A 26,727-nucleotide genomic window follows, 5' to 3' on the forward strand; every position below is an offset into this window, starting at 1 on the left:
GATCTATGCGTTACCGGAGACTTTAAAAGATAACAGCCGACATCTTGGGGCTCTTCTTTTTCTTTTCCTGTCTTTCAGCTGCCGAGACAGATTCTCGCCCGTTTCTGAGGTAGGCCCTCTCTACGTCTATCACAGATTATTATATTATAAATTAGCGGGGGTACCCGGCGTTGCCCGAGTATTTGTTTCCGGGACGGGGGGGGGAGTTTTAAAAAATGTTATGGTAGGTAAGTAGGAAGGACCAAACCCGGATATCTTGATTTTTAATCCTATTAAGGTCAAAATCAGACAAAAAAAATGAGTTCATTTTATTTATATAGAGATTAGTAGACGCCATGTTCGAGGAAGATGCTGTCTAGCTGACAGACGACTACTGCCATATCTTGCCGACAGAGTGGCAACCATATTGCAAATCTAGATGGGGCGCAGTCAATGAGCACTAGGTAATCCTCGCTGTTGTGGTGAGTAACATATATCGCCAGTCGGCTCCAGTGGCTCTTTACGTCCAGTTTCCCTTTTCCTCAACCATTCTTTTAACGTCTGCTTTTCGTACTTCAGGGTCATCCAACTTAGCAAAATACAAGGTTCGCTTGATCCCTGGATGTCCACTTTGGTGGTGGACTTCCTTGATTCGATCAAACTGAGCAGAACATATGGCTGTGGCGCAGGCCAGTTGTATGGGTTCGATGGTGCTTCTAGTGGCGTCAATCCATCTGCGGGTAACTCTTGTTAAACAATCAGCCTTGTTCCCGGCTCCATCTACTATCACTGCCACCATTCCCGTTATTTATCAGTGCACAGTGCACAGTCCAGGATTTTGTGCACTGGTCGAACTACGCACAAAAATCAGGCTTATCTTCGCGTTGGGAGAATGTCACGTTCCCGGCTCCATCTACTCTCACTCCACCCAGCTGCACAATTGCGTTTATTCATAGGAGTAAATCATACCCAAGTAGCTCCCTGTCCATAATCAGAGCTTGCACAGCTACTTTCTACAAGTACTTATGTGGATGATACCCTCTCCGCAAGAGGACAACGAACTCCCGCCTATAGTCAGCACCGGAGTTCTTGTCGTTTTCCAAGTGCTGCAATGCTCTTTGCGCACAAGTGTCTGGGCATAACCCGTGTCCACAAGCACGTGGCACTCACACCCGTTAACCCGTAGGCTCACTGCAGGTATCACCTTGTTTAATGACGATCTGGGGAGAAGACTGGCCCTGTAACTTCCTCCCCTAGCCCGTTTCCAAGACATGCGTGAGCCAGGTGTCCTCGGTTCTTGCATTTGTGACACTGTGGTCCGCTAGGCTTCTGGGTCATTGACTGTGATGAAAGGCAATCACGAGCCCAATGGTTTGGGCCCCTGCATCTGAAGCAGTTAACGCTTCTGGTGTTCTCACTAGCTGTAGGCAGTGGTGTACGTGCATATGTGGCTTCTCGAGTTTGTACTGTGGCGACAGCATCTGTCAGCATTGCACGAGCCCTCTCAAGCAGCTCTTTCAATGACAGCTTGTCCATTCGGGTTGAGGCTGGCAAAAGTCCCTTTGCATGGCATGGCAATCCATTTACAAAGGCTCCCTTTATCCAACAGTCTGGTGGCATTTCACCTACCTGCAAATCTGTCAAAAACTAATCTACAGTCTCTCCTGGCCAAAGGCAGCAAGCAGTGAACTATTCCAATGCCGTAATTGAATCCGTCCCATAAGCCTTTACAAGCGCAGGCTAGATTTCCTCGAGGTCACTCCGTTGGTCTTCTGAGAGTTGCCGATACGTCTCACGAGCTGCACCCTTCAGCCACAGCAGCAATACTCGCTCCACCTTGGTTATCTTGCAGAGCTCACACATTAACTCTACATCCTCTACCCATTCTACTATTGGAACGTCTGTTGCTGCGCCACTGAACTCGGGGATGAGTCGGAGGTCAAACTGTCTTAGAGCCATAATTAGAGTACAGCCGAAATAGCTTGAATCAAAAGTCTTTGTCTAACACAAAGTAACAAACCTTTTGGCTAAAACGTCAAGCAGAGGTTCGCTAATCACAAGTTGAGTCGAGTAGAGTTCGTTATTCACAACACGAGATACACGTCGACGTTCTCTATTTGCATATCTTAAATGCTTCCCCGACTCCTCCCAGTGATTCGCCTTTTCTAATGTTTCGGGCACACCCAATTGGCATATACCACACGGGTGCTAGAGATCTCCACGAGACCGGAGGTTTTAAAAGACAACAGCCGCCATCTTGGGCCTCTTTTCTTTTTTCTTTCTTTTTTCTGTCTTTCTTTCTCGCCCGTTTCTGAGGTCCTCTCTACATCTATCACAGGGTGGCAAAGTTATTCTTCCAGATTTAGGTACACCTCCAGAACCATTAACTTAACTTATTGATAACATGACTTTGCATAATTCTTTACAGTTTTTGAAGAACATTCGCAGTTATAATAACTGCTTTAGTATGACCAGCTTCGGTGCTGAACAAATACGTGAAGATGCTTATATGCCAACATTTAAAGCTTGTGGACAGGTTTGTCATAGAGTTGGTTCCTTGCTTCCCGTTGATGTTGGAAATCCACAGTATCTTCTTGATACTTGTCAAGAAGCAAGAGCGACATATAACTATTTATCCAACACAAACTTTGATATTATTCCTGATCTGCAAAGCATGCTTAATCAAGAAAATACATTCATCCAAAACTTTAAAATAGCTATGAAGCATTCTACACGTGATGACTTTAAAGTGGTTATGCATGCTGACAAAACTCTGAGACATGAACATGAACGCGGTTTTAATGTCCCTGAGACACATGAGGTTGCTGCTGTAATAGAGGTCAGGAGTTTCACCATCGGGATATCCTTTTGTATCTCAGAAACAATCAACTTCAACGTATCCCTTAAACAAATTTGGCATATGATATGTGTACAGTACCCAAATCATTCATTGGGGAGGTCAAGAAGGGTATAATAATGTATATAAATAATGTATATAAATAATGGTCCGGGATATGAGTTCAATATGCTCATTAAATGTAGAAATCTAGGATCAAGTAAAGAATAGATACCCTGTAGCAGACGACGCCGCCTGGTGGTGACAAGCGCACATTTCAACTAACACCGGTGATTCGACCTTGACATTGGCACACGCACATAGCGTCGGTTGTTTGTAAACAAGTCAAATAGCAAACATGCTCGAATATTCGCCAGCAATTTTTTCTTATATATATATTTACAAAACTATTGAAGATTTAAAAGAAAAAATATATATTTACAAAACATTTTTTTTTTTTTTAAGTAAGTAACAAAACGAACGTATTTAAATAAAAGATATTTAAATAAATGGGTGTCTTCTGTTTCGGATTTTTGCGACCAAATCTTTAAATCTCGATTGTTTATACTTGTGATTTTATTATACATAAAAATTGTCTCGGCCTAGAAGGATTTCTCCTTCACTGACCACCGACATACATCGCAATTTAAATAAATATTGAGTTGTATTATAATAATGAACCTTTTTTTTAATAAGTTTTATTCAAACAGTTTTTATTTGAACTTAATGGACTGTTTTTTTTTGTTTTGTTTTTTTATTTATTAACTGTTTTATTCTTTTTTATCAAACAAAAATAAAACTTTTATAATGAAATCTATATTATGGACTGTTTTTCAAACATCGAAATTTTAAAATTAAAGTTAGTTTTATTAAAAAAAAAAAGAAAAAAAGACGGTGTTTTTTTTTCAATTAAATTATTATAAACTTTATCGAAAACCACATCATCGTTATGATCTTATAGCAAGAGTTTTTCATCTAAAGTTAGGTATCCTCATACACCTACTTACAAAATAAAACATTTCTGGAGTTGTAGTAGTATATATGTACACCGATAAGTGGCAGAAAAGAGGATTGCCACATGCTTATTGTCTGGTTTGGCTTGAACAAAAGTTGAGACCCTCTGACTTAGACTCGGTTATCAATGCAGAAAATCCCGATATTCTGACAGATCCAATTTTACACTGGCAACTTAAAATTTTCTGTAGACAACTGATGGGTTGTACCATATAATTAACTCCTTTGTAAGACGTTTAACGCACAGATCAATGGTGAATACTGTAATAGTGTGAAATCAGATACATTTGTGAATATGGGAATAAAAGCAGTGATTAAGCTGTCTTCACAATTGAAACTAATGTTCATGGTGAAGTTAAGAGATATGAAACTGGCCGTTACATTCCTACTAATAAAACCATTAGGAGAATACTTAACTTCCCCATACATCCTCCGGTTATTCACCTGTCAGTCCGTCTAGAAAATGGACAGCGGGTTTACTTTACTGAATGAAATGCAGCGGATAGAGTTGCAAATCCACCTGCAACAACTCTTGACAGCTTTTTTCAATTGATGTGCAACTTCTTTGCATGTACACTTTTGTATGTTGAAGTTCCCACATGGGGCAGTAAAAATAGGATCTTCAAACAAAGATTACAGGGTAGGGCAGTTCCAGGCTAGAAGTTTTGGGTATACACATTGCATCCAAATCAATTCGAATGCTTCTGTTTGAAACTGCTTCTACGCCATGTTAGAGGTCCACACAGCTTTAACCACCTCAATATTATGAATAGCCAAGTTATGAATACATTCAGGGATGCATGTAATCCATAGGAACTACTTGATTTTTATTATTACATTTTCACCCCAAGCAAGGCGCATTGCCACTTTGGTGTAGGGGGCTACTATCAGGGGCAGCAACTACTGGGGCACTATGTTGGGATTTGTGTGGGGGTGGGATTTAGCTGCCAGTCGGGTTTGTTGAAGGTGTCTACGTCGTGGGGGTACAAGTGTCTACAGTTCGTCAGAGCATTCGCCATTAAAATACTTGTAGAACAGGCAGAGGGATGCAACGTTTCATCGATGGGACAGATGATGAAGCTTAGATGCCAGTTCAGGGCCTATCAGATTGGCGACTCTCTTTTGAACCTTGTCTAGGAGCGAGAGACTAGCAGCAGATGCACCAGCCTGAATGTGACAACAATACTCCATACATGGACGAATGGTGGCCTTATAGATGTACAGGATACTTTCAGGTGTCAGAAGTTTTCTAGCACGGTAGAGAGAGTCTACCTTTTTTCGCAGCGGCCCTGGCAATGTTTTCACTATAATTTTTCCAACTCATGTTTCCTGTGAACGGTAGGCCAAGCAGTTTGAAAGATATACTCTCAGACAGGGAGTCACTGGTCATTGCTATTGGTGGCAGAGAAGGTTTCTTGTAATTATTGAAGGAAACCAGTTTAGTCTTGGCAGCATTGAATGTGACCATCCATTTATGTCCCCATTCCACTACAGATTGGAGGTCATCCTCTAGTGTTTTGCCATTTCTTTAGATATGTGTTCATTTGTTTTCCTGTCGTGTCTGTTATAGAGTGTAGTGTCATCAGCATATATACCCATCTCAGAGGCAGTTTTGTCGGGGAGGTCATTAATAAATATTAGGAACAATAGAGGTCCAAGGATAGACCCTGGAAGCACGGCCGCATTTATATCACACTGTTTAGATGTATGCTCGCCGAGGACAACCTGGATTTTTCTCTTATCTAAGAAGGATTTAATTATGTTAAGTATTCTACCAGTAATAATTTGGGTTTAATTTTCCTGAGGAGACCCTTGTTCCATACCCTCTCAAAAGCCTTAGATATATCTAGAGCTACCGCTCTGCCCTCCCCTGCTTTGTCCAGTGAATGGTATATACGTTCAGAGATTACAGTGAGGATGTCAGCTGTGGAACGGGCTTGTCTAAATCCATATTGTTTGTCAGTCAGAAGTTTAGCATCTGTAAGGTGCCGGACTAGAGCATGGTTAATTATGGTCTCAAATATTTTGGCGAAAAGCGGGAGGAGGCTAATGGGGCGATAATTTGATGGGTCAGTTCTTTCGCCAGAATTCTTGAATATTGGTACCACAGAAGCAGTTTTTCAACAGCCCGGAAAGCATGATTCATTAAGGCATTTGTTGTAGAGTTTGGAGAGAACTGGAGCTACTCCGGCTGAACACTTTTTTAATAGCACAGCTGGGATGAGATCAGGTCCACATGCTTTTGAAGTGTCAAGGTTTTTTAGGATAGCGTGTACCTGAGCAGAGGTGATGTTTAGATCGTCTAACGTGGCGTCTGTCCGCAAAGGAAAGTCAGGCAAGGGGTGGTTGGAAGGGTCCAGTGTGGAGTTCGAGACAAACCGGCTGGCAAGCATATTAGCCTTGTCGGTTGCTGAGCAAACAACCTCGTGATTGTTGGTTAGCGGGGGTATTATTGATTGCCCATTATTTACTACACTTTTGTAGATTTTCCAGAAGTCACGATTTCCTAACTTTAGTGCTTCGATGCGTTTTTTAGTGGTTTCAGTAAATTCTCTCTTAGCTGTCGCTATTTCTTTCTTAACGTTACTTCTAGCTTCTATATACTTCTGTTTGTTTGAACTGGACTAATGGCAATGATAACCACTGGGATGCTACATTGCAGGAAGCATCTACATTTAAATAAGCACATAATTTGAGAAATATGCTTGCTATCATGCTGACTGCATGTGCAGTGTCTTCTGCAGCAGGACTTTGGCAGACATACAGAGAAGCATTCATGGAAGATTTCCTATTGAAGAAACGAAAGACAAAATCCTCAATATGGCTTTGGTTCATATTGAAGATTTGGCTTATAAGATTAATGATACAGATTTGGGTCTTACCTCACGTGATCGATCTAATGCGCATTCATTATGGCCTGGACATGTGAAAGTAGCTATCACCATCATGACCAAGCACAGCAAAATAGTAGGCAAATTCTTCTTACTGTAGTTATTAGGTAGAAGATCAGCAGGGCGCCCTCATATTTCTTGACTCACCTGGAGGTACAGTAAAAAACCTTTGTGACCAGTGTCCAGTCCCCGAACAATGTATCTATCGACGGCATCCCTCGACACATCCTTGATGTGCGGCCAGTAGTGGTGTCATCAGAGGAAGACAGTGACATTGAGCCAAGTAGCGACGTTCACGAAGAAGCTCTGTGGAGATCGCAGCGAGAGAGACGGCCGCCATGTTGGTCGAGTGACTACTTGATGGGTTGACATGTAATGATCGTGTAGATCAAGGGGGCGTGTGGTTTGAGTTGCCCCCCTTTGCAAATTGGCTGTTTGGAGAAATGGAAAACTAGATGGCTCTGGTTGATAGTCAATTTGCATAAGTGGAGAAATGGGCAACATATAAACGGTACTTTTTTAAGCAGGAGAAGAGCGCAGAGAGTGAAACGACGGTTGGAAGAAGTGACGGTGAATTCTTTTTGTGAGGGTGAATTATTTTTGGACGTTGAAGAGCTCAACCTTCTGGAAGGAACAGCTGGGTCTTATATATATATTTTTTAATTTCTTTTTTTTTCTTCTACTTCACTACAATGTTACGTCTCAGGATGCCAAATCAGCTATCACTGTCTAAAAAAAACAACGGAAAGGTTTCGAAAAATATGCTGGATATCTGGATATATTATTAGTTACAAATGTATTGAACAGTGTACTAGGAGGATACTCTATATTAAGTGAAAAAATGGAGTATTTTCGACATGTTTATTCACAAAGAACCAATTACAGGAAGCGCTCGGCAGACTCGAAGTTACTGGTAGCTACAAATAAGACTTGACTAAATTGATATTCTCTTCGGACCTGATTTTTCATTTGCTTCTTTTTTTTATATATTTTGCCTCCCTCTTTTGTCACTTTGTCTTTATTCACGAGACTTTGTTTTATTTCCCCCCATTTTTTATTTGTTACACCAAAAACGTATTCTAGTAAATGTATTCTGGTGACGACGCTACAGCATACGTTATTTTTTCTCTGCTCAATCAAACGTTGATATTTATTTGTTATATGTTGTTATTAATTAGTAATCAAGGGTGTAATATAATTATTTGTTTGTTATTACAAGCATTGGATGCATGTCAAGAGTGTTGTTGGTTTTTCTACGTTTTGTGAGCATGCCCTGTTATTTATTTCGGGTTTATATGTTTTTATTAGTTGTGATTCCTTAAACCTCAGAATACAATGTTCTGTGAGTTTTACATCCGCAGCACAGTTATACCATTACTCATACGTATAAAGGAACACATTACAACCAAAGCATCATGATAGAAACTGAAAGTTGGGAGATTCTCTTTATAAACGCCACCGATAGGAACCGAGGAATCCAATTGAACCACGTTCTGCTATCAACCAATGAGAAACCAGGATTTTCCATGAATATTAAATCTTTTATTCCAGCACAATATTTTCGTGTCTTTTGTTCCTTGCCTGCAAAATTATAAAGTCCAGAACCTGTACAGAACAGCTACTCGTAGCCTCGTAGGAGATGTCCTTTTCTCTTCCTTGCAACCTCTATCTCACAGAAGAGATGTTGCGAGTTTGTCTCTGATGTATCGTTATTTTCATGGAAAGTGTTCGACTGAGCTTCAATCTATGGTCCCCCTCGCAAAACTTTCACAAGAAACACTCGTCTAGCTGTAAACACTATCAATAATTCCCCCACTCTTTATCTGTGCCTAAACCTAAACGTAGATTCCATGAACAAAGCTTCTTTCTTAGAACTGCAAGCCTGTGGAATTGAAATTATAAACAATTACATGCAGATTCGACCAATCCCTTTTGTAAATAATTTCGTCAATTTGTCGCTTATTTCCATATATGTGTTAAACATAAAACCTCATTTACATTTCAAAATTAGCAAGTAATTTCATAGATCCCAAATTTACAATGAGTGTAAGGCACCTTATGTGGTCGTCAGTATAAAATAGTCAAATTTCTGATTCAGCTATGACATCATGACTTCAACACTTTAAATATTTTGTAATGCAATTTTTTAATTAGTCGTATTAAAGTTTCACATTTTATATAATAAACTGATTTGTAATTAAAGTAGAAATAGAATAGTAAACATCTTAATCTGATACCAATAGTCAAATATGGTTTATAAACTTTATAGCTTACACACGTGATAAAGTCGATCCTGTTTCGAAATTCCTTAATAGCTGCATTCCTTATTCATCTGCAATATCCAATGTTGCATGAATTAAAATACTAAGTTAAAATAATTAAAATACTCAGTTAAAATAATTAAAATACTCAGTTAAAATAATTAAAATACTCAGTTATAGATAAAATAATAATATTTTCAATCTGATTAGGTAATTAAACTTACGAAATATTTGAAAACCAAATTTAAAATAAGAAAGTTAAAGTTGGCAAAATAATTGAAACATTCTATTTACGTTGGTAAAAACGTTAATTTTATTTGTTATAGACCAGCTTTTAGGCATGCTTTTATACTTTTATCTGAATAAAGTCGTCAGCATTAAACTATCTTCGTCATCATAAGCAAGAGTATCTCATGTAGGAGACGCTTCCACATTTTGGTCTTAGCTCTGATGTGAAAAACGCTAAAGAAACTTCAACTGCTTTTGGTATGGAGTTTATTTTATCATCCGACATTTTCATGATATTGGACAACAACATGGGGAAAACCCAAAGATTTAAAATGAATTTATATGTTGATTGGATTATTTTTATAGAAAAACTGTAATAGAATAAGGTTCTTTACATAAAAAGTGGCAGAGTTAAAAAGACAATGTCGATGGATTTGGTGAAGTTTAAGGCAATAGAAAAGCATCTGTCGTTAAATTCACAAATGTTTAGTCAGTAGCCATTTTTAAAATATTAAGCGATTCATTGTGCATCATTCATGATATTTCATAAATCTTCCTTCTCGGTCAGCTTTCTTTTGTGCTGATGACCTCTCTGTGTTTTTTGTTGCTCTACAATACCTCTCCTCATCATTATTATATGGGATTATTTTCTAGAAATAATTGTCATATAATAAGATTCTTTACAAGAAAAATGACAGAGTAAGAAGAAGACCTTACAATATCCATAGCTTAGGTTCGGTTGATGAAGGTAATAGAAAAGCGATCGTCTCTGTTCATTTAGTAGGGAAGCCAACCATCATCATGTTGATGGTTGATTTTTCTGCTAAAAACCAAGCTAGGATGCAATGTTTGTTACAGATTTAAGTGCTGTTCTCGGCAATTTTATCAATAGAAAGCGTTTTACAGAATATCATTGATAGTGCTTAATCCATTAGACGACGTCTAATATTGTGTCATTGACCATAGACGCACCATCTCATGTATGCTTGATTCAAAAGCCATCACACATACCATAGATGTTACTAAGTTCAGCTAGATAAATTAACAAACGTTTAGTCAGTAGCCATTGTTACAATATTAAGCGATTCATTGTACATCATTCATAATATTTCAGAAATCTTCCTTCTCGGTCAGCTTTCTGTGTTTTTGTTGCTCTACAATACCTCTCCTCATCATTGCCAGCAATCATTTATTTACACACTCCATTGGTATGTGAGTTCTTATATATTTTGAACATTTAAAAAATTAACATATTTTATAAGAATTGCATTTTTGTCACAATTCACATAAATAAAGGCCCCATACCTGGGGTTAATACTTGACCTCTGTGTAAGCTAAACATATATTTGACTAGTTCCCTCCAAAGGGTATTCAATTTTATTTCCAAAGACATTTAAGTAATCTCATCTCATTTTCTTAGTGTGAGTTCTTATATGTGTCAGTAAATTTGATTTTTGAGAAAAAGAATATTCACAGACTTCACAAGAATATGGCTTTTCTCCAGTGTGAGTTCTAATATGTCTGACTAAACTTTGTTTATCAGAACAGGAATATTCACAGACTTTACAGGAATATGGCTTTTCTCCATTGTGACTGTTCATATGCTTGACTAACGTTGATTTAACAAAACAAGAATATCCACACACTTCACAACAATGTGGCTTTCCACCAGTGTGAATACTCATATGTGTCACTAACGTGGATTTATAAGAACAAGAATATCCACAAATTTCACAAGAATGTGGCTTTTCCCCAGTGTGAGTTCTCATATGTGTAACAAGCGCTGATTTTTGAGAAAAAGAATAACTGCACACTTCACAAGAATGTGGTTTTTCTCCAGTGTGAGTTCTCATATGTACCAATAAATTGTATTTTTCAGAAGTAGAATATTCACACAGTTTACAAGAATGTGGCTTTTCTACCGTATGTGTTCTCATATGCTTAACTAAGGATGATTTTGTAGAACAAGAATATCCACATACTTCACAAGAATGTGGCTTTTCTCCAGTGTGAGTTCTCATATGTTTAACTAACGATGATTTATCAGAACAAGAATATCCACAAACTTTACAAAAATGTGGCTTTTCTCCAGTGTGAATTCTCATATGTGTCAATAAGTCTGATTTGCGAGAACATGAATATTCACACACTTTACAAGAATGTGGCTTTTCTCCAGTGTGGGTCCTTATATGTCTTAGTAAGTTTGATGTTTCAGAACAAGAATATCCACACACTTCACAAGAATGTGGCTTTTCTCCAGTGTGAGTTCGCATATGTCTTACTAATGATGATTTTTTAGAGCAGGAATATTTACACTCTTTACAAGAATGTGGCTTTTCTTTACTGTCGACCTGCATGTTTCATTAAAATTATTACTGGAACGATATTATTAACAGATTTATTAATAATATAGAATTCTATTGTGACTTTGTTGGTCTTTATACACAGATCGTGAAGCTAATTTATTTTCATGCTGAGAAAATATTAATTATGTTATGTTACTAGCATTAGATATATTCGTGTTTTTTGCTATATATTGTTACTAGCGTAAGAAAAATTAGTGTTTTTTACTATATATTGTGTTACTAGTGTAAGAGAAATTAGTGTTTTTTACTATATATTAGTGCTTTTTTTCTGTAATTCAATCTATTATGATTAATTGAGACATAAAAATATTTCAAAATGTGACGTTTAAATCATTATTTTTCAAATCATCCAGAATAATTAATCTTTCCACAGATGTCGCTGCTGTATTCCACATAATAATAATGTTTAGAAAATAATGATCCATTAAGACAAAAGTGTTGAGGAACGTCTGAAATAAAAAGAAAATCAATATTTTTAGTATCGTCATTCATATATAATCATTCTGTTTGTTAAGTTCATAAAAAGGTTTTATTACATACATTTTACTTTCTTCTCTAAAGCAAATAAATAAAATTGATATGCGAATTTGCAAATTATCAGAGATATCAACAATATTTTCTGAAAATGGGGTTATTTTCAAAATAAAGTTGGTAAAAGCTAAAGGGTGATTTATATATAATAGTTCATTGATATATAATGTATAATTGATATATAATGTATAACTCATATATAATGTATAGTTCATATATAATGTATAATTGATATATAATGTATAGTTCATATATAATGTATAATTCATATATAATGTATAATTCATATATAATGTATAACTCATATATAATGTATAATTCATATATAATGTATAACTCATATATAATGTATAATTGATGCATAATGTATAGTTCGTATATAATGTATAATTGATATATAATATATTATTGATATATAATGTATAGTTCATATATAATGTATAATTCATATATAATGTATAATTCATATATAATGTATAATTGATATATAATGTATAATTCATATATAATGTATAATTGATATATAATGTATAATTGATATATAATGTATAATTGATATATAATGTATAATTCATATATAATGTATAATTCATATACTATGTATAATTGATATATAATGTATAGTTCATATATAATGTATAATTCATATATAATGTATAATTGATTTATAATGTATAGTTCATATATAATGTATAGTTCATATATAATTTATAATTCATGTATAATATATCATTGATATGCAAATTTGCAAAGTATCAAACATAACAACAATATTTTCGGTAAAAGAGAATCGTCTATTAAAGCTAGCTTACCTTCAAATTCATGTGGACAAGAAGATATGGCAGTAATAATTAATATATAATGTATAATTGTTATATAATCTATAACTGATGATATATAATTTAAATATTGTATAACAAGATTCGCATTTGGACAAGAAGATATGACACTAATAATTGGCTGAATATAAAGATCAAATTTATTTTTTAAAAGATTTGGATTTGGATAAAATTCCGCATCAAGAATTATGACAGCAATGCTTAGGATTGTGTTGACTAACAATGCAGCAGTGAAAAGAGCAACCTCATTTTATATCGATTATGTAATGATGCATCTCATCTTATATCGATTATGTGATGATGCATCTCATCTTATATCGATTATGTGATGATGCACCTCATTTTATTATAACGATGCCTCATCTTATATCGATTATGTAATGATGCCTCACCTTATATCGATTATGTAATGATGCACCTAAACGTGACGAAGAAAAATGAATGAAATAAATAACGTGAAAATAATAAAAATAAGGGTACTACTGCACACACTGTACCGCGCTGAAACAATAATACCAATATTCAAAAAGCCATTCCCAACATGGGAAAAGGAGGGCGTTTTATAACTATTCTGTGCATTGATCTAACAACCTAATAAAAAAAAGGATATCGTAAACTTTAGTTTAACTTGAAAATATTATTTAAAAATAGTGCGGTTTGATAAGTGGGCAGATTTACCGTTTAGTTGTACAAATAGCCTTCAACCCTGTTATCAAAAAACCGTTATCTGACCAGGGAAAAAACTTTTAAAAACCTGAGAAGGCAAAGCAATCTCTTCAGTTAGTAAGCAAGGTAAGTGCACCCCGCTCTCCCTCTCTTTTAGCAATCATTATCCCCACCTTTTTTTCCACAACACGTTGGTTGTTTTTGTTTTATGGCATATCAACCCTTTTCAGGTTATTTAATGCCGAATCCAAATATTTTGAAGAAAATCTTTTTAATAGAATATATTTGTTGTTTTCAAGTCAGTTTCTATTTAACCCATAGTTGGGACCCTACCAGGTACTACCACTCTGCGTTAGAGTGGACCTGGGAGCAATGGCAATTAAAAGGTGGCTCCACACTCCCCAAAGCCCGCAAGTTGGGGCCTCACCACTGGATATAGTTTAAGGTCATATCCAATAAATACTTGTTCATTTTATATGAATTTGTAAAAAAAAGTGATCCCCATTCTAAAATTTTAACTATTGGAGAAAACATAAAACATCAAAAGGAATTCTCCAGTAAAATAATAAATAACATAGACACAAAAAAATGTCAGATTAAATAATATAATTTTAGATTTTTCTACTTCTTTAACATAGGGTCGATAAATGCCATTTTTTAAAAATAAATATGTCGTTTTAAACAAAAACATTATTACATAACTAAAATTTCGTAAATGCTAATATTTAAAAAATTACGAAAATTTTACCAAGTGGAAAGTTATTTAGAGAGTAACTGTTTTGGAAAGTTGGGTAAAATTGCATTTTTCTTAGATATCAAGACAATAAAGATTTAAGACACTCGGAACGCACAGTTTAGATTAAGTCAACATTTATAGTGATAGTTTTTTTTTTATAGAACAGTTGCTTAATTCGATGAGTTTTCGTAATTTTTGAATATTTTTATTGGATTGCAATAAAAATTAAATATTTTTAATGTTTAAAATTATTTTAAAAGTTATTGAATTTTTGAATTGTTAAAAAATAAAAGAAAAAAAACTTACCTTTCAAGAAATTAATCGGGATGAATTTGTTTTTTCTTTTGTGTTCAAAACAGAAACTTTGTTTTGTTTGTTAGGATTTCTTTAGTAAATTGATACAACTTTTGTTTTGTGTGTTCAATTCATTAAGAAATAAAATATATGAAAATATAAAAGAATCAAAATTAAAAGATGAAAAACACGATTTAAACGTGAAATTATTTAAAAAGAAAATCACCTGCTAAAGAACAAAGAGTTTAAGTCATCATAAGACGGTGTAATCATTATTTTGTTCCTCGTGTAAAAATGTCCGTTTATTCGTTAAGTGTGCCGAACTGTTTTCTATCAAGTTGAGATTATTTTTGTCAATACTTAAGGTTTGATGCAATTCATTTTGTAAGATTATTTTTTTTTAAATACAATTTATTAAAAAAATAAAAACAATTAATATAAGTCATAGTAACACGGTGTAATCATTATTTCGTTCCTTGTGTAAAAATGTCAACTTACCTTTCATTTCAGGAATCTAGTATGTAAAATAAATAAATAAATAAATAAATAAATAAAATGATGAATTCGTTTTTTTCTTTTGTGTTCAAAATCAGTTTTGTTTGTTATGATATCTTTAGTAAATTGAAACAACTTTTGTTTTGTGTGTTCAATTCATTAAGAAATAAAATATATGAAAATATAAAAGAATCGAAATTAAAAGATGAAAAACATGATTTAAACGTGAAATTATTTAAAAAATAAATCAACTGCTAAAGAACAATTAATTCACCTCATCGTAAAACGGTGTAATCATTATTTCGTTCCTTGTGTAAAAATGTCCGTTCATTAGTTAAGTGTGCCGAATTGTTTCAGGTTATTTTCTGTCAATGCTTTTGGATTTTTTTATTGAATTTCTTTTTCAAAACTAAAATATATGAAGATATAAAAATCAGGTTTATTCTTTAAGGCTGAACATTTCATTATTATTTGAAGTAGTCGAACATAAGAGGAAGGAAAACAACAAAATCAGTTAAATTACAAAATTAAGGTGCAATTTAAGGAAGTAGGTCCAACAGACAGGCCTCGTTCTCAAATTCGGCAAATTTAGATAAAAACCCGGTGAAGCTACCGAAAAGTTATCCTTTTGAATGAATGAACATGGATATAAACAGTTTTTTTTTAAATTATTTTGTTAATTTGACTTCAAAACAAAATGTAAACATATATAAACAATATATTTTAGAAATTGATTTAATTTTAATCAAAAATAGATTGTAAACAAAGAAAATGTTTTGTAAATAATTATTGAAAAATATTGCAAAGTTTTCTACCTGGTTCTTTGGGATAATAGAGGTGCATCACTGCATCCCATCCCCCAAAAAGACAACAAACTAAATAAATAAATAAAAGGGCTTTAGTGTTTTTACTATTTTAAAACTCTTTTATTTCAAAGTTTCAAACACAAGCTAGTTGTTAACTTAGAACCACAATGGCGCATTGAGGAAATTCTCTAGTGTTTAAATACAGTGTAATGCTTTTAATGAGGTTGAAAAACGTTTTCCTTCCTTTTAGCCAAGCTGAACAACCCGAGCCGACCATTTATTAAAAAAAAAAAAACCGAAATGGTGAAATTTACAATATAAAAGCAAGTTAAACTTAATTCTCCAGGGTTTAAATGTATTGGAATGATTTTAATGAGGTTTAAAAACGTTTTTCAGCCGCCATATCACTTCCTTCTAGCCAAGCTGATCAACCCGAGCATTTATTAATAAAAAAAACAAAAACACAATGGTGAAATTTACAATATAAAAGCAAGTTAAACTAAAAGTTAAAAAAAAAAATCCAAGAATTAAAGAAAGAAATTTCGGATGAAGTAAAGAATAGATACCCTGTAGCAGACGACGCCGCCTGGCGGTGCCAAGCGCACAATTCAACTAACACCGGTGATTCGACCTTGACATTGGCACAAGCACATGGCGTCGGTTGTTTTTAAACACGTCAAATAGCAAACGAATATTCGCAAGCAAGATTTTTTTAAAAAAAAAGACGAGGTGTTTTTTTTTTTCAATAAAATTATAAAATTTATTTGAACTTTCATCAAACTTTTACAGGCATAAAAATAGAGTTTATAGATATTTTATAATAATTTTTTAAAAATATATTTAACGAAAAGTTTTTTTTTATCATTTCATTGGTGAATAAAATTTCAAAGTAATAAATGGTGAAAAAAAATATCTCGAAAAGAAAAAACACCTCGTCTTTGTTTTTGTTTTAAATAAAACTTTAATTTTAAAATTTCGATGTTTGAAAAACAGTCCATAATATATATTTCATTATAAAAGTTCTATTTTTGTTTGATAAAAAGAATAAAACAGTTAATAAAAAAAAAAACAGTCCATTAAGTTCAAATAAAGACTGTTTGAATAAAACTTATAAAAAAAAGATATGAATAAAATAATTTTTTTTTTATCTCGATTGTTTATACTTGTGATTTTATTATGCATAAAAAATTGCCTCGGCCTAAAAGGATTTCTCCTTCACTGACCACCGACATACATCGCACTGTAAATAAATATTGAATTGTATCAAAAACGCACAAAAAAGAAATGGCCAAAACTGTATAGAATGAACCTTTTTTTATAAGTTTTATTCAAACAGTCTTTATTTGAACTTTTTTTTTAAATCTTGCTCGCGAATATTCGTAAAAATGTAATATTTAAAAATATTATTTTGAAAATATATTAATTGTCGCTGAAGTTAATGTTTTAAAGAATAAATATTGAATTGTCTTAAAAACGCACACAGAACCCCCCCCCCCCCCCAAAAAAAACACGGCACATAAAAATCAATCTTGGTCGCAAAAATCCGAAACAGAAAGAGACACCCGTTTATTTAAATATCTTTTATTTAAATACGTTCGTTTTGTTACTTATTTTAAAAAAAATGTTTTGTAAATATATACTTTTTCTTTTAAATCTTCAAAGGTTTTGTAAATATATTTTTAAAAAAATGCTGGTGAATATTCGAGCAGGTTTGCTATTTGACGTGTTTAAAAACAACCGACGCCATGTGCTTGTGCCAATGTCAAGGTCGAATCACCGGTGTTAGTTGAATTGTGCGCTTGGCACCGCCAGGGGCGTCGTCTGCTACAGGGTATCTATTCTTTACTTCATCCGAAATTTCGAACATTTATTTCTATAAACATAACGAACAAGCTAAATTAAATAATTGCAACCAAAGGCAAGATAAGTTAACGTAAAAAGAAAAGAAAAGAATTTTTATAACAGCTATATTTTCTATATGCATCATTCAAAGGGTCAATATAATAGGAGAAGCAAAGCACAGAGGTGTCACATATCACGTGACCTGACTTTTCAGATTTTTCAGAGCGAAGGACCAACTTCCTTAAATTACACCAACTTAAATCTGGACCAAGAAATAAATTAAACGATTAAAGTGTAGTAGCTGTTTCTGTTTCTCTCATATCAACTATGCTTTGCGCTATCATCATTCTGGCGAGTTAGAGGCAAGTCTTGTTGGAATGAGATAACCTCAACTCGATCTTATGAGTTTCATCATCCCAGGCATTAACTCCTTCTGTCAGAATGAGGTAACTAATAGTCAATAACTGAGGAGGCGCTGCTACTCAATAATGCCAATGGATCTTTTTGTGATGTGTGTGTTTTTTTTTGTGATATTATTTATTTATTTGTGTGTGTGTGTCAGACTTGTATTAGTTTTTATAAGGAAACAAAATATATGAGGTAATCTCGAATATGAACTGATTGTTAACAGCAGGAAAACGGGATTAAACGAACGTTGTTGATTGGTGCATATTTGGTGGAAAAAGATAAAAAAAAAAACGAGTTGTAATTCAAAGGAGGAAATGTGAACACGTGTTGACGGATGGAAAGAAGAAATCTTTATTGAGGCACAATGAAAAGGGGGGGGCACAATCAAAGGGAGATGATGAAAAGATGAATTATCGGACTTTCAACACCTTTCATTCCAGGAATTACGGGGAAGAACAAAAAATCTCGGGATGAATTCGTTTTTTCTTTCGTGTTCAAAACAGAACATTTGTTTTGTTTGTTAAGATTTCTTTAGTAAATTGATACAACTTCTGTTTTGTATGTCCAATTGTGAAATAAAATATAAGAAAATATTTTTAAAAAAATCAAAATTAAAAGATTAAAAACGCGATTTAAACGTGAAATGATTTAAAAAGAAATTTTACTGCTAAAGCTTGTCATTGTTTTTTTAATTCATTTATTTTGTAATTTCTTTCTTATTGAAAAATAAAAATTTCGCCCGCCTCTTTTTTTGACACGGTACGTTTGGGAAAAGGAGTTAAAAAGAAAAACTAGACAAAATACTGTTAGAAACGTACCGAATATATTTCAGCCTATGTTATGGTAACATATATTGAACAAGTTTCTAACAGTATTTTGTCTAGTTTTTTTTATTATTATTATTATTTATAACTCTTTTCCCCAATACACTGGTAAACATTGTAAAAATCTCGTAATTTATGTTAAAAGTGGGTTATTTATTTTATTTACACCTAGAAGCATATGTTGTCTATAAATAAAAAAAAAACTTGACTGAACAGCAAGTGTTTAAAAAGCTTATACTTACACCTAGAAGAATATGCTGTCTATAAATAAAAAAAAAACTTGAGTGAACAATTCTTTAAAAAAAACTTGTACTTAAACCTTACAATTTACGGTTAAAAAAGTAAGACATTCATCTTGTCTTGATGAAAAAGTAACCAAATTTATTGATAAAAATTTTGAAAAAAAACATGATTAAAATAATTTTTTAAAAAATTCAGTTTTTTTATGTTTTTGCTATTTTTTTTTATTATTTGTATTCCCCTGTGTACTTTATATCCATTGATTAGCTTGTAGTGCAAATATATTAAATCAGAAGTAAATTGGTTGCAAAGACATAATATATTATACTTTATTGAACATAATTGTTTAACCAGTAAATGATACGTTACCGTAATTAAATATTTATATTTCTGGATTATGAAAGTTAATATTAAAAGTACTGTATTCAAGAAAATCTAAAATCTATTGAGTCTGATCTAGGCGGAAAAATCGTTACTTCCAAAAGTTTCAATTTTTGCAATTTCAAATTTATCATCCTAACACTACTATATATATATATATATATATATATATATATATATATATATATATATATATATATATATAAGTACTGTTGAATAACACAGTGTCCTTGCTTAATTAGCTTTTTTGTAATTTTTCAACTTGTCTTTCTTTTTTCTTATTTCTAGATTGAATATGTGCAAGAGTCGTCTTTTTGGTTGTTTTTTGCAAGCACTTTCTACTATGTTTCATCAGTCGTCTCCAGGCAGTTATGATTATCGTCTGTTTAAAATCTGGATGTTTTTATATGATGGGGTAGCAATGGGATCCGTATTTGGATCCACCTTTAACAACTTTTATATGTCCTTTTCTGCCTCACAATGGATCCATTAAGTATGCTACTTGAACTGCTGGATACAATCTCAACATGGGCAGAAGCAAGTTGGAAAATAAAAGAGTAAACAATGTACTCTTTATGGATGATCTGAAACTCTGTGGCTCTCTTCAAGACCTAGAATAATATTCTGGTTATAAATAAAAAAAATTGAGTGAACAGCAAGTGTTTAAAAAAACTTGTACTTACACCTAGAAGAATATGATGTCTATAAATAAAAAAATTGACTGAACAACAAGTCTATAAACAACAAGTCTTAAAAAACTTGTATTTACACCTAACAATTTACTGGACAAGTTTAAAAAGAAAAAACTTGTACTTACACCTAAAAGAATATGATGTCAATAAATACAAAAAAACTTGACTGAACAACAAAAAAAAAACTTGTATTTACACCTTGAAGAATATGTTGTCTATAAATAAAAAACTTGTACTTACACCTAGAAGAATATGTTGTCTATAAATAAAAAAAACTCGACTGAACAGCAAGTGTTAACAAAACTTGTACTTACACCTAGAAGAATATGCTGTCTCTAAATAAAAAAAAACTTGACGAAATAGCAAGTCTTAAAAAAATATACTTACACCTAGAAGAATATGTTGTCTATAAATAAACAAAACTTGAGTGAACAGCAAGTCTTAAAAAACTTTTACTTACACCTAAAAGAATATGTTGTCTATAAATAAAAAAACTTTTACTTACACCTACAAGAATATGTTATCTATAAATAAAAAAACTTGCACTTACACCTAGAAGAATATGTTGTCTATAAATAAAAAAAACTTGACTGAACAGCAAGTGTTAACAAAACTTTTATTTACACCTAGAAGAATATGTTGTCTATAAATAAAAAAAACTTGACTGAACAGCAAGTCTTAAAAAACTTGTACTTACACCTAGAAGAATATGTTGTCTATAAATAAAAAAACTTGACTGAACAGCAAGTCTTAAAAAACTTTTACTTACACCTAGAAGAATATGTTGTCTATGAATAAAAAAAACTTGACTTAACAGCAAGTCTTAAAAAACTTTTACTTACACCTAGAAAAATATGTTGTCTATAAATAAAAAAAAACTTGACTTAACAGCAAGTTCTAAAAAACTTATATTTACACCTAGAAAAATATGTTGTCTATAAATAAAAAAAACTTGACTGAACAGCAACTCTTAAAAAACATTTACTTACACCTAGAAGAATATGTTGTCTATAAATAAAAAAACTTGACTGAACAGCAAGTCTTAAAAAACTTTTACTTACACCTAGAAGAATATGTTGTCTATAAATAAAAAAAACTTGACTTAACAGCAAGTTCTAAAAAACTTTTATTTACACCTAGAAAAATATGTTGTCTATAAATAAAATAAACTTGACTGCCCAGCAAGTCTTAAAAAAATTTTACTTACACCTAGAAGAATATGTTGTCTATAAATAAAAAACTTGTACTTACACCTAGAAGAATATGTTGTCTATAAATAAAAAAACTGGACTGAAAAGCAAGTGTTAGCAAAACTTATACTTAAACCTAGAAGAATATGCTGTCTATAAATAAAAAAACTTGACTGAAGAGCAAGTGTTAACAAAACCTGTACTTACACCTAGAAGGATATGTTCTCTCTAAATATAAAACACTTGACTAAACAGCAAGTGTTAACAAAACTTGTACTTACACCTAGATAAATATGTTGTCTATAAATAAAAAAAAATTGACTGAAAAGCAAGTGTTAACAAAACTCATACTTACACCTAGAAGAATATGCTGTCTATAAATAAAAAAAAAACTTGACTGAACAGCAAGTGTTAACAAAACTTGTACTTACACCTAGAAGAATATGTTGTCTCTAAATAAAAAAAAAACTTGAGTGAACAGCAAGTCTTAAAAAACTTTTACTTACACATAGAAGAATATGTTGTCTATAAATAAAAAAAAAACTTGACTGAACAGCAAGTCTTAGAAAACTTTTAGTTACACATAGAAGAATATGTTGTCTTTAAATGAAAAAAACTTGACTGAACAGCAATTGACTCAAAAGCAAGTCTAAAAAACTTTTACTTACACAGAAAAATATGTTGTCTATAAACAAAAAAACTTGACTGAACAGCAAGTCTTAAAAAACTTTTACTTACACCTAGAAAATATGTTGTCTATAAATAAAAAAACTGACTGAACAGCAAGTGTTAACAAAACTTATACTTACACCTAGAAGAATATGCTGTCTATAAATAAAAAAAACTGACTGAACAGCAATTGTTAACAAAACTTATACTTACACTTAGAAGAATATGCTGTCTATAAATAAAAAAAACTTGACTGAACAGCAAGTGTTACCAAAACTTGTACTTACACCTAGAAGATTATGTTGTCTATAAAAATAAAACGTGACTGAAAAGCAAGTGTTAACAAAACTTATGCTTACACCTAGAAGAATATGCTGTCTATAAATAAAAAAACTTGACTGAACAGCAAGTGTTAACAAAACTTGTACTTACACCTAAAAGAATATGTTGTCTCTAAATAAAAAAAAATTGACTGAACAGCAAGTGTACACAAAACTTATACTTACACCTAGAAGAATATGTTGTCTATAAATAAAAAATCTTGACTGAACAGCAAGTGTTAACAAAACTTGTACTTACACCTAGAAGAATATGTTGTCTAAAAATAAAAAAAAACTTGACTGAACAGCAAGTCTTAAAAAACTTGTACTGACACCTAGAAGAATATGTTGTCTATAAAAAAAAAACTTGACTGAAAAGCAAGTGTTGACAAAACTTATACTTACACCTAGAAGAATATGCTGTCTATAAATAAAAAAAACTTGAGTGAACAGCAAGTCTTAAAAAACTTGTACTTACACCTAGAAGAATATGTTGTCTATAAATAAAAAAAACTTGACTGAACTGCAAGTGTTAAAAAAACTTGTACTTACACCTAGAAGAATATGTTGTCTATAAATAAAAAAAACTGACTGAAAAGCAAGTGTTAACAAAACTTATACTTACACTTAGAAGACTATGCTGTCTATAAATAAAAAAAACTTGACTGAAAAGCAAGTGTTACCAAAACTTGTACTTACACCTAGAAGAATATGTTGTCTATAAATAAAAAACTTGACTGAAACGCAAGTGTTACCAAAACTTGTACTTACACCTAGAAGAATATGTTGTCTATAAACAAAAAACCTGACTGAAAAGCAAGTGTTAACAAAACTTATACTTACGCCTAGAAGAATATGCTGTCTATAAATAAAAAAAACTTGACTGAACAGCAAGTGTTAACAAAACTTGTACTTACACCTAGAAGAATATGTTGTCTATAAATAAAAAAAACTTGACTGAACAGCAAGTCTTAAAAAACTTTTATTTACACATAGAAGAATATGTTGTCTATAAATAAAAAAAACTTGACTGAACAGCAAGTGTTAAAAAACTTTTATTTACACATAGAAGAATATGTTGTCTATAAATAAAAAAAACTTGACTGAACAGCAAGTCTTAAAAAACTTTTACTTACACCTAGAAGAATATGTTGTCTATAAATAAAAAAAACTTGACTGAACAGCAAGTCTTAAAAAACTTTTACTTACACCTAGAAGAATATGTTGTCTATAAATAAAAAAAACTTGACTGAACAGCAAGTCTTAAAAAACTTGTACTTACACCTAGAAGAATATGTTGTCTATAAATAAAAAAAACTTGACTGAACAGCAAGTCTTAAAAAACTTTTACTTACACCTAGAAGAATATGTTGTCTTTAAATAAAAAAAACTTGACTGAACAGCAAGTCTTAAAAAACTTTTATTTACACATAGAAGAATATGTTGTCTATAAATAAAAAAAACTTGACTGAACAGCAAGTGTTAAAAAACTTTTATTTACACATAGAAGAATATGTTGTCTATAAATAAAAAAAACTTGACTGAACAGCAAGTCTTAAAAAACTTTTACTTACACCTAGAAGAATATGTTGTCTATAAATAAAAAAAACTTGACTGAACAGCAAGTCTTAAAAAACTTTTATTTACACCTAGAAGAATATGTTGTCTATAAATAAAAAAAACTTGACTGAACAGCAAGTCTTAAAAAACTTTTACTTACACCTAGAAGAATATGTTGTCTATAAATAAAAAAAACTTGACTGAACAGCAAGTCTTAAAAACACTTGTACTTACACCTAGAAGAATATGTTGTCTTTAAATAAAAAAAACTTGACTGAACAGCAAGTGTTAAAAACACTTTTACTTACACCTAGAAGAATATGTTGTCTTTAAATAAAAAAAACTTGACTGAACAGCAAGTCTTAAAAAACTTTTACTTACACCTAGAAGAATATGTTGTCTATAAATAAAAAAAACTTGACTGAACAGCAAGTGTTAAAAACACTTGTACTTACACCTAGAAGAATATGTTGTCTATAAATAAAAAAAACTTGACTGAACAGCAAGTCTTACAAAACTTTTACTTACACCTAGAAGAATATGTTGTCTATAAATAAAAAAAAACTTGACTGAACAGCAAGTCTTAAAAAACTTTTACTTACACCTAGAAGAATATGTTGTCTATATATAAAAAAAAAATGACTGAACAGCAAGTCTTAAAAAACTTTTACTTACACCTAGAAGAATATGTTGTCTTTAAATAAAAAAAAACTTGACTGAACAGCAAGTGTTAAAAACACTTGTACTTACACCTAGAAGAATATGTTGTCTATAAATAAAAAAAACTTGACTGAACAGCAAGTCTTAAAAAACTTTTACTTACACCTAGAAGAATATGTTGTCTATAAATAAAAAAAACTTGACTGAACAGCAAGTCTTAAAAAACTTTTACTTACACCTAGAAGAATATGTTGTCTATAAATAAAAAAAACTTGACTGAACAGCAAGTGTTAAAAACACTTGTACTTACACCTAGAAGAATATGTTGTCTATAAATAAAAAAAACTTGATTGAACAGCAAGTCTTAAAAAACTTTTACTTACACCTAGAAGAATATGTTGTCTATAAATAAAAAAAACTTGACTGAACAGCAAGTGTTAAAAAACTTTTACTTACACCTAGAAGAATATGTTGTCTATAAATAAAAAAAACTTGACTGAACAGCAAGTCTTAAAAAACTTTTACTTACACCTAGAAGAATATGTTGTCTATAAATAAAAAAAAACTTGACTGAACAGCAAGTCTTAAAAAACTTGTACTTACACCTAGAAGAATATGCTGTCTATAAATAAAAAAAAACTTGACTGAACAGCAAGTCTTAAAAAACTTGTACTTACACCTAGAAGAATATGCTGTCTATAAATAAAAAAAACCTGACTGAACAGCAAGTCTTAACAAACTTTTACTTACACCTAGAAGAATATGTTGTCTATAAATAAAAAAAACTTGACTGAACAGCAAGTCTTAAAAAACTTTTACTTACACCTAGAAGAATATGTTGTCTATAAAAAAAAAAAACTTGACTGAACAGCAAGTCTTAAAAAACTTTTATTTACACCTAGAAGAATATGTTGTCCATAAATAAAAAAACTTGACTGAACAGCAAGTCTTAAAAAACTTTTATTTACACATAGAAGAATATGTTGTCTATAAATAAAAAAAACTTGACTGAACAGCAAGTCTTAAAAAACTTTTATTTACACATAGAAGAATATGTTGTCTATAAATAAAAAAAACTTGACTGAACAGCAAGTCTTAAAAAACTTTTACTTACACCTAGAAGAATATGTTGTCTATAAATAAAAAAAACTTGACTGAACAGAAAGTGTTAAAAAACATTTATTTACACATAGAAGAATATGTTGTCTATAAATAAAAAAAACTTGACTGAACAGCAAGTCTTAAAAAACTTTTACTTACACCTAGAAGAATATGTTGTCTATAAATAAAAAAAACTTGACTGAACAGCAAGTCTTAAAAAACTTTTACTTACACCTAGAAGAATATGTTGTCTATAAATAAAAAAAACTTGACTGAACAGCAAGTCTTAAAAAACTTGTACTTACACCTAGAAGAATATGTTGTCTATAAATAAAAAAAACTTGACTGAACAGCAAGTCTTAAAAAATTTTACTTACACCTAGAAGAATATGTTGTCTTTAAATAAAAAAAACTTGACTGAACAGCAAGTCTTAAAAAACTTTTATTTACACATAGAAGAATATGTTGTCTATAAATAAAAAAAACTTGACTGAACAGCAAGTCTTAAAAAACTTTTACTTACACCTAGAAGAATATGTTGTCTATAAATAAAAAAAACTTGACTGAACAGCAAGTCTTAAAAAACTTTTACTTACACCTAGGAGAATATGTTGTCTATAAATAAAAAAAACTTGACTGAACAGCAAGTCTTAAAAAACTTTTACTTACACCTAGAAGAATATGTTGTCTATAAATAAAAAAAACTTGACTGAACAGCAAGTCTTAAAATACTTTTACTTACACCTAGAAGAATATGTTGTTTATAAATAAAAAAAACTTGACTGAACAGCAAGTGTTAAAAACACTTGTACTTACACCTAGAAGAATATGTTGTCTTTAAATAAAAAAAACTTGACTGAACAGCAAGTGTTAAAAACACTTTTACTTACACCTAGAA

At 31.8% G+C, this 26,727-nt stretch overlaps 2 protein-coding genes across 2 annotated transcripts; both read right to left on the minus strand.

Annotated features, from left to right (window-relative positions):
- Positions 1–1,188: 1,188 nt before the first annotated feature.
- LOC145270199 (uncharacterized) lies at positions 1,189–1,599 on the minus strand. Its single transcript, XM_080125829.1, has one exon. The coding sequence runs from the start codon at positions 1,597–1,599 to the stop codon at positions 1,189–1,191; it is 411 nt and encodes a 136-aa protein (XP_079981955.1).
- Positions 1,600–10,340: 8,741 nt separating this feature from the next.
- Positions 10,341–14,885, minus strand: LOC145270729 (uncharacterized). The gene is made up of 2 exons (XM_080126335.1): positions 14,654–14,885; positions 10,341–12,024 (listed from the first exon to the last, which is right to left on the minus strand). The coding sequence occupies exon 2, from the start codon at positions 11,564–11,566 to the stop codon at positions 10,613–10,615; it is 954 nt and encodes a 317-aa protein (XP_079982461.1). The 5' UTR covers positions 11,567–12,024; positions 14,654–14,885; the 3' UTR covers positions 10,341–10,612.
- Positions 14,886–26,727: the final 11,842 nt, after the last annotated feature.

The sequence above is a fragment of the Euprymna scolopes genome, chromosome 46 (assembly GCF_053919585.1).
Source record: "Euprymna scolopes isolate OS-2025 chromosome 46, ASM5391958v1, whole genome shotgun sequence".
Classification (NCBI taxonomy): Eukaryota; Metazoa; Mollusca; class Cephalopoda; order Sepiida; family Sepiolidae; genus Euprymna; species Euprymna scolopes.

Coding starts and splice junctions, on each gene's coding strand:
- LOC145270729 (XM_080126335.1), bottom strand. CDS start 11,566: ATGCAGGTCGACAGTAAAGAAAAGCCACATTCTTGTAAAGAGTGTAAA.
- LOC145270199 (XM_080125829.1), bottom strand. CDS start 1,599: ATGCCACCAGACTGTTGGATAAAGGGAGCCTTTGTAAATGGATTGCCA.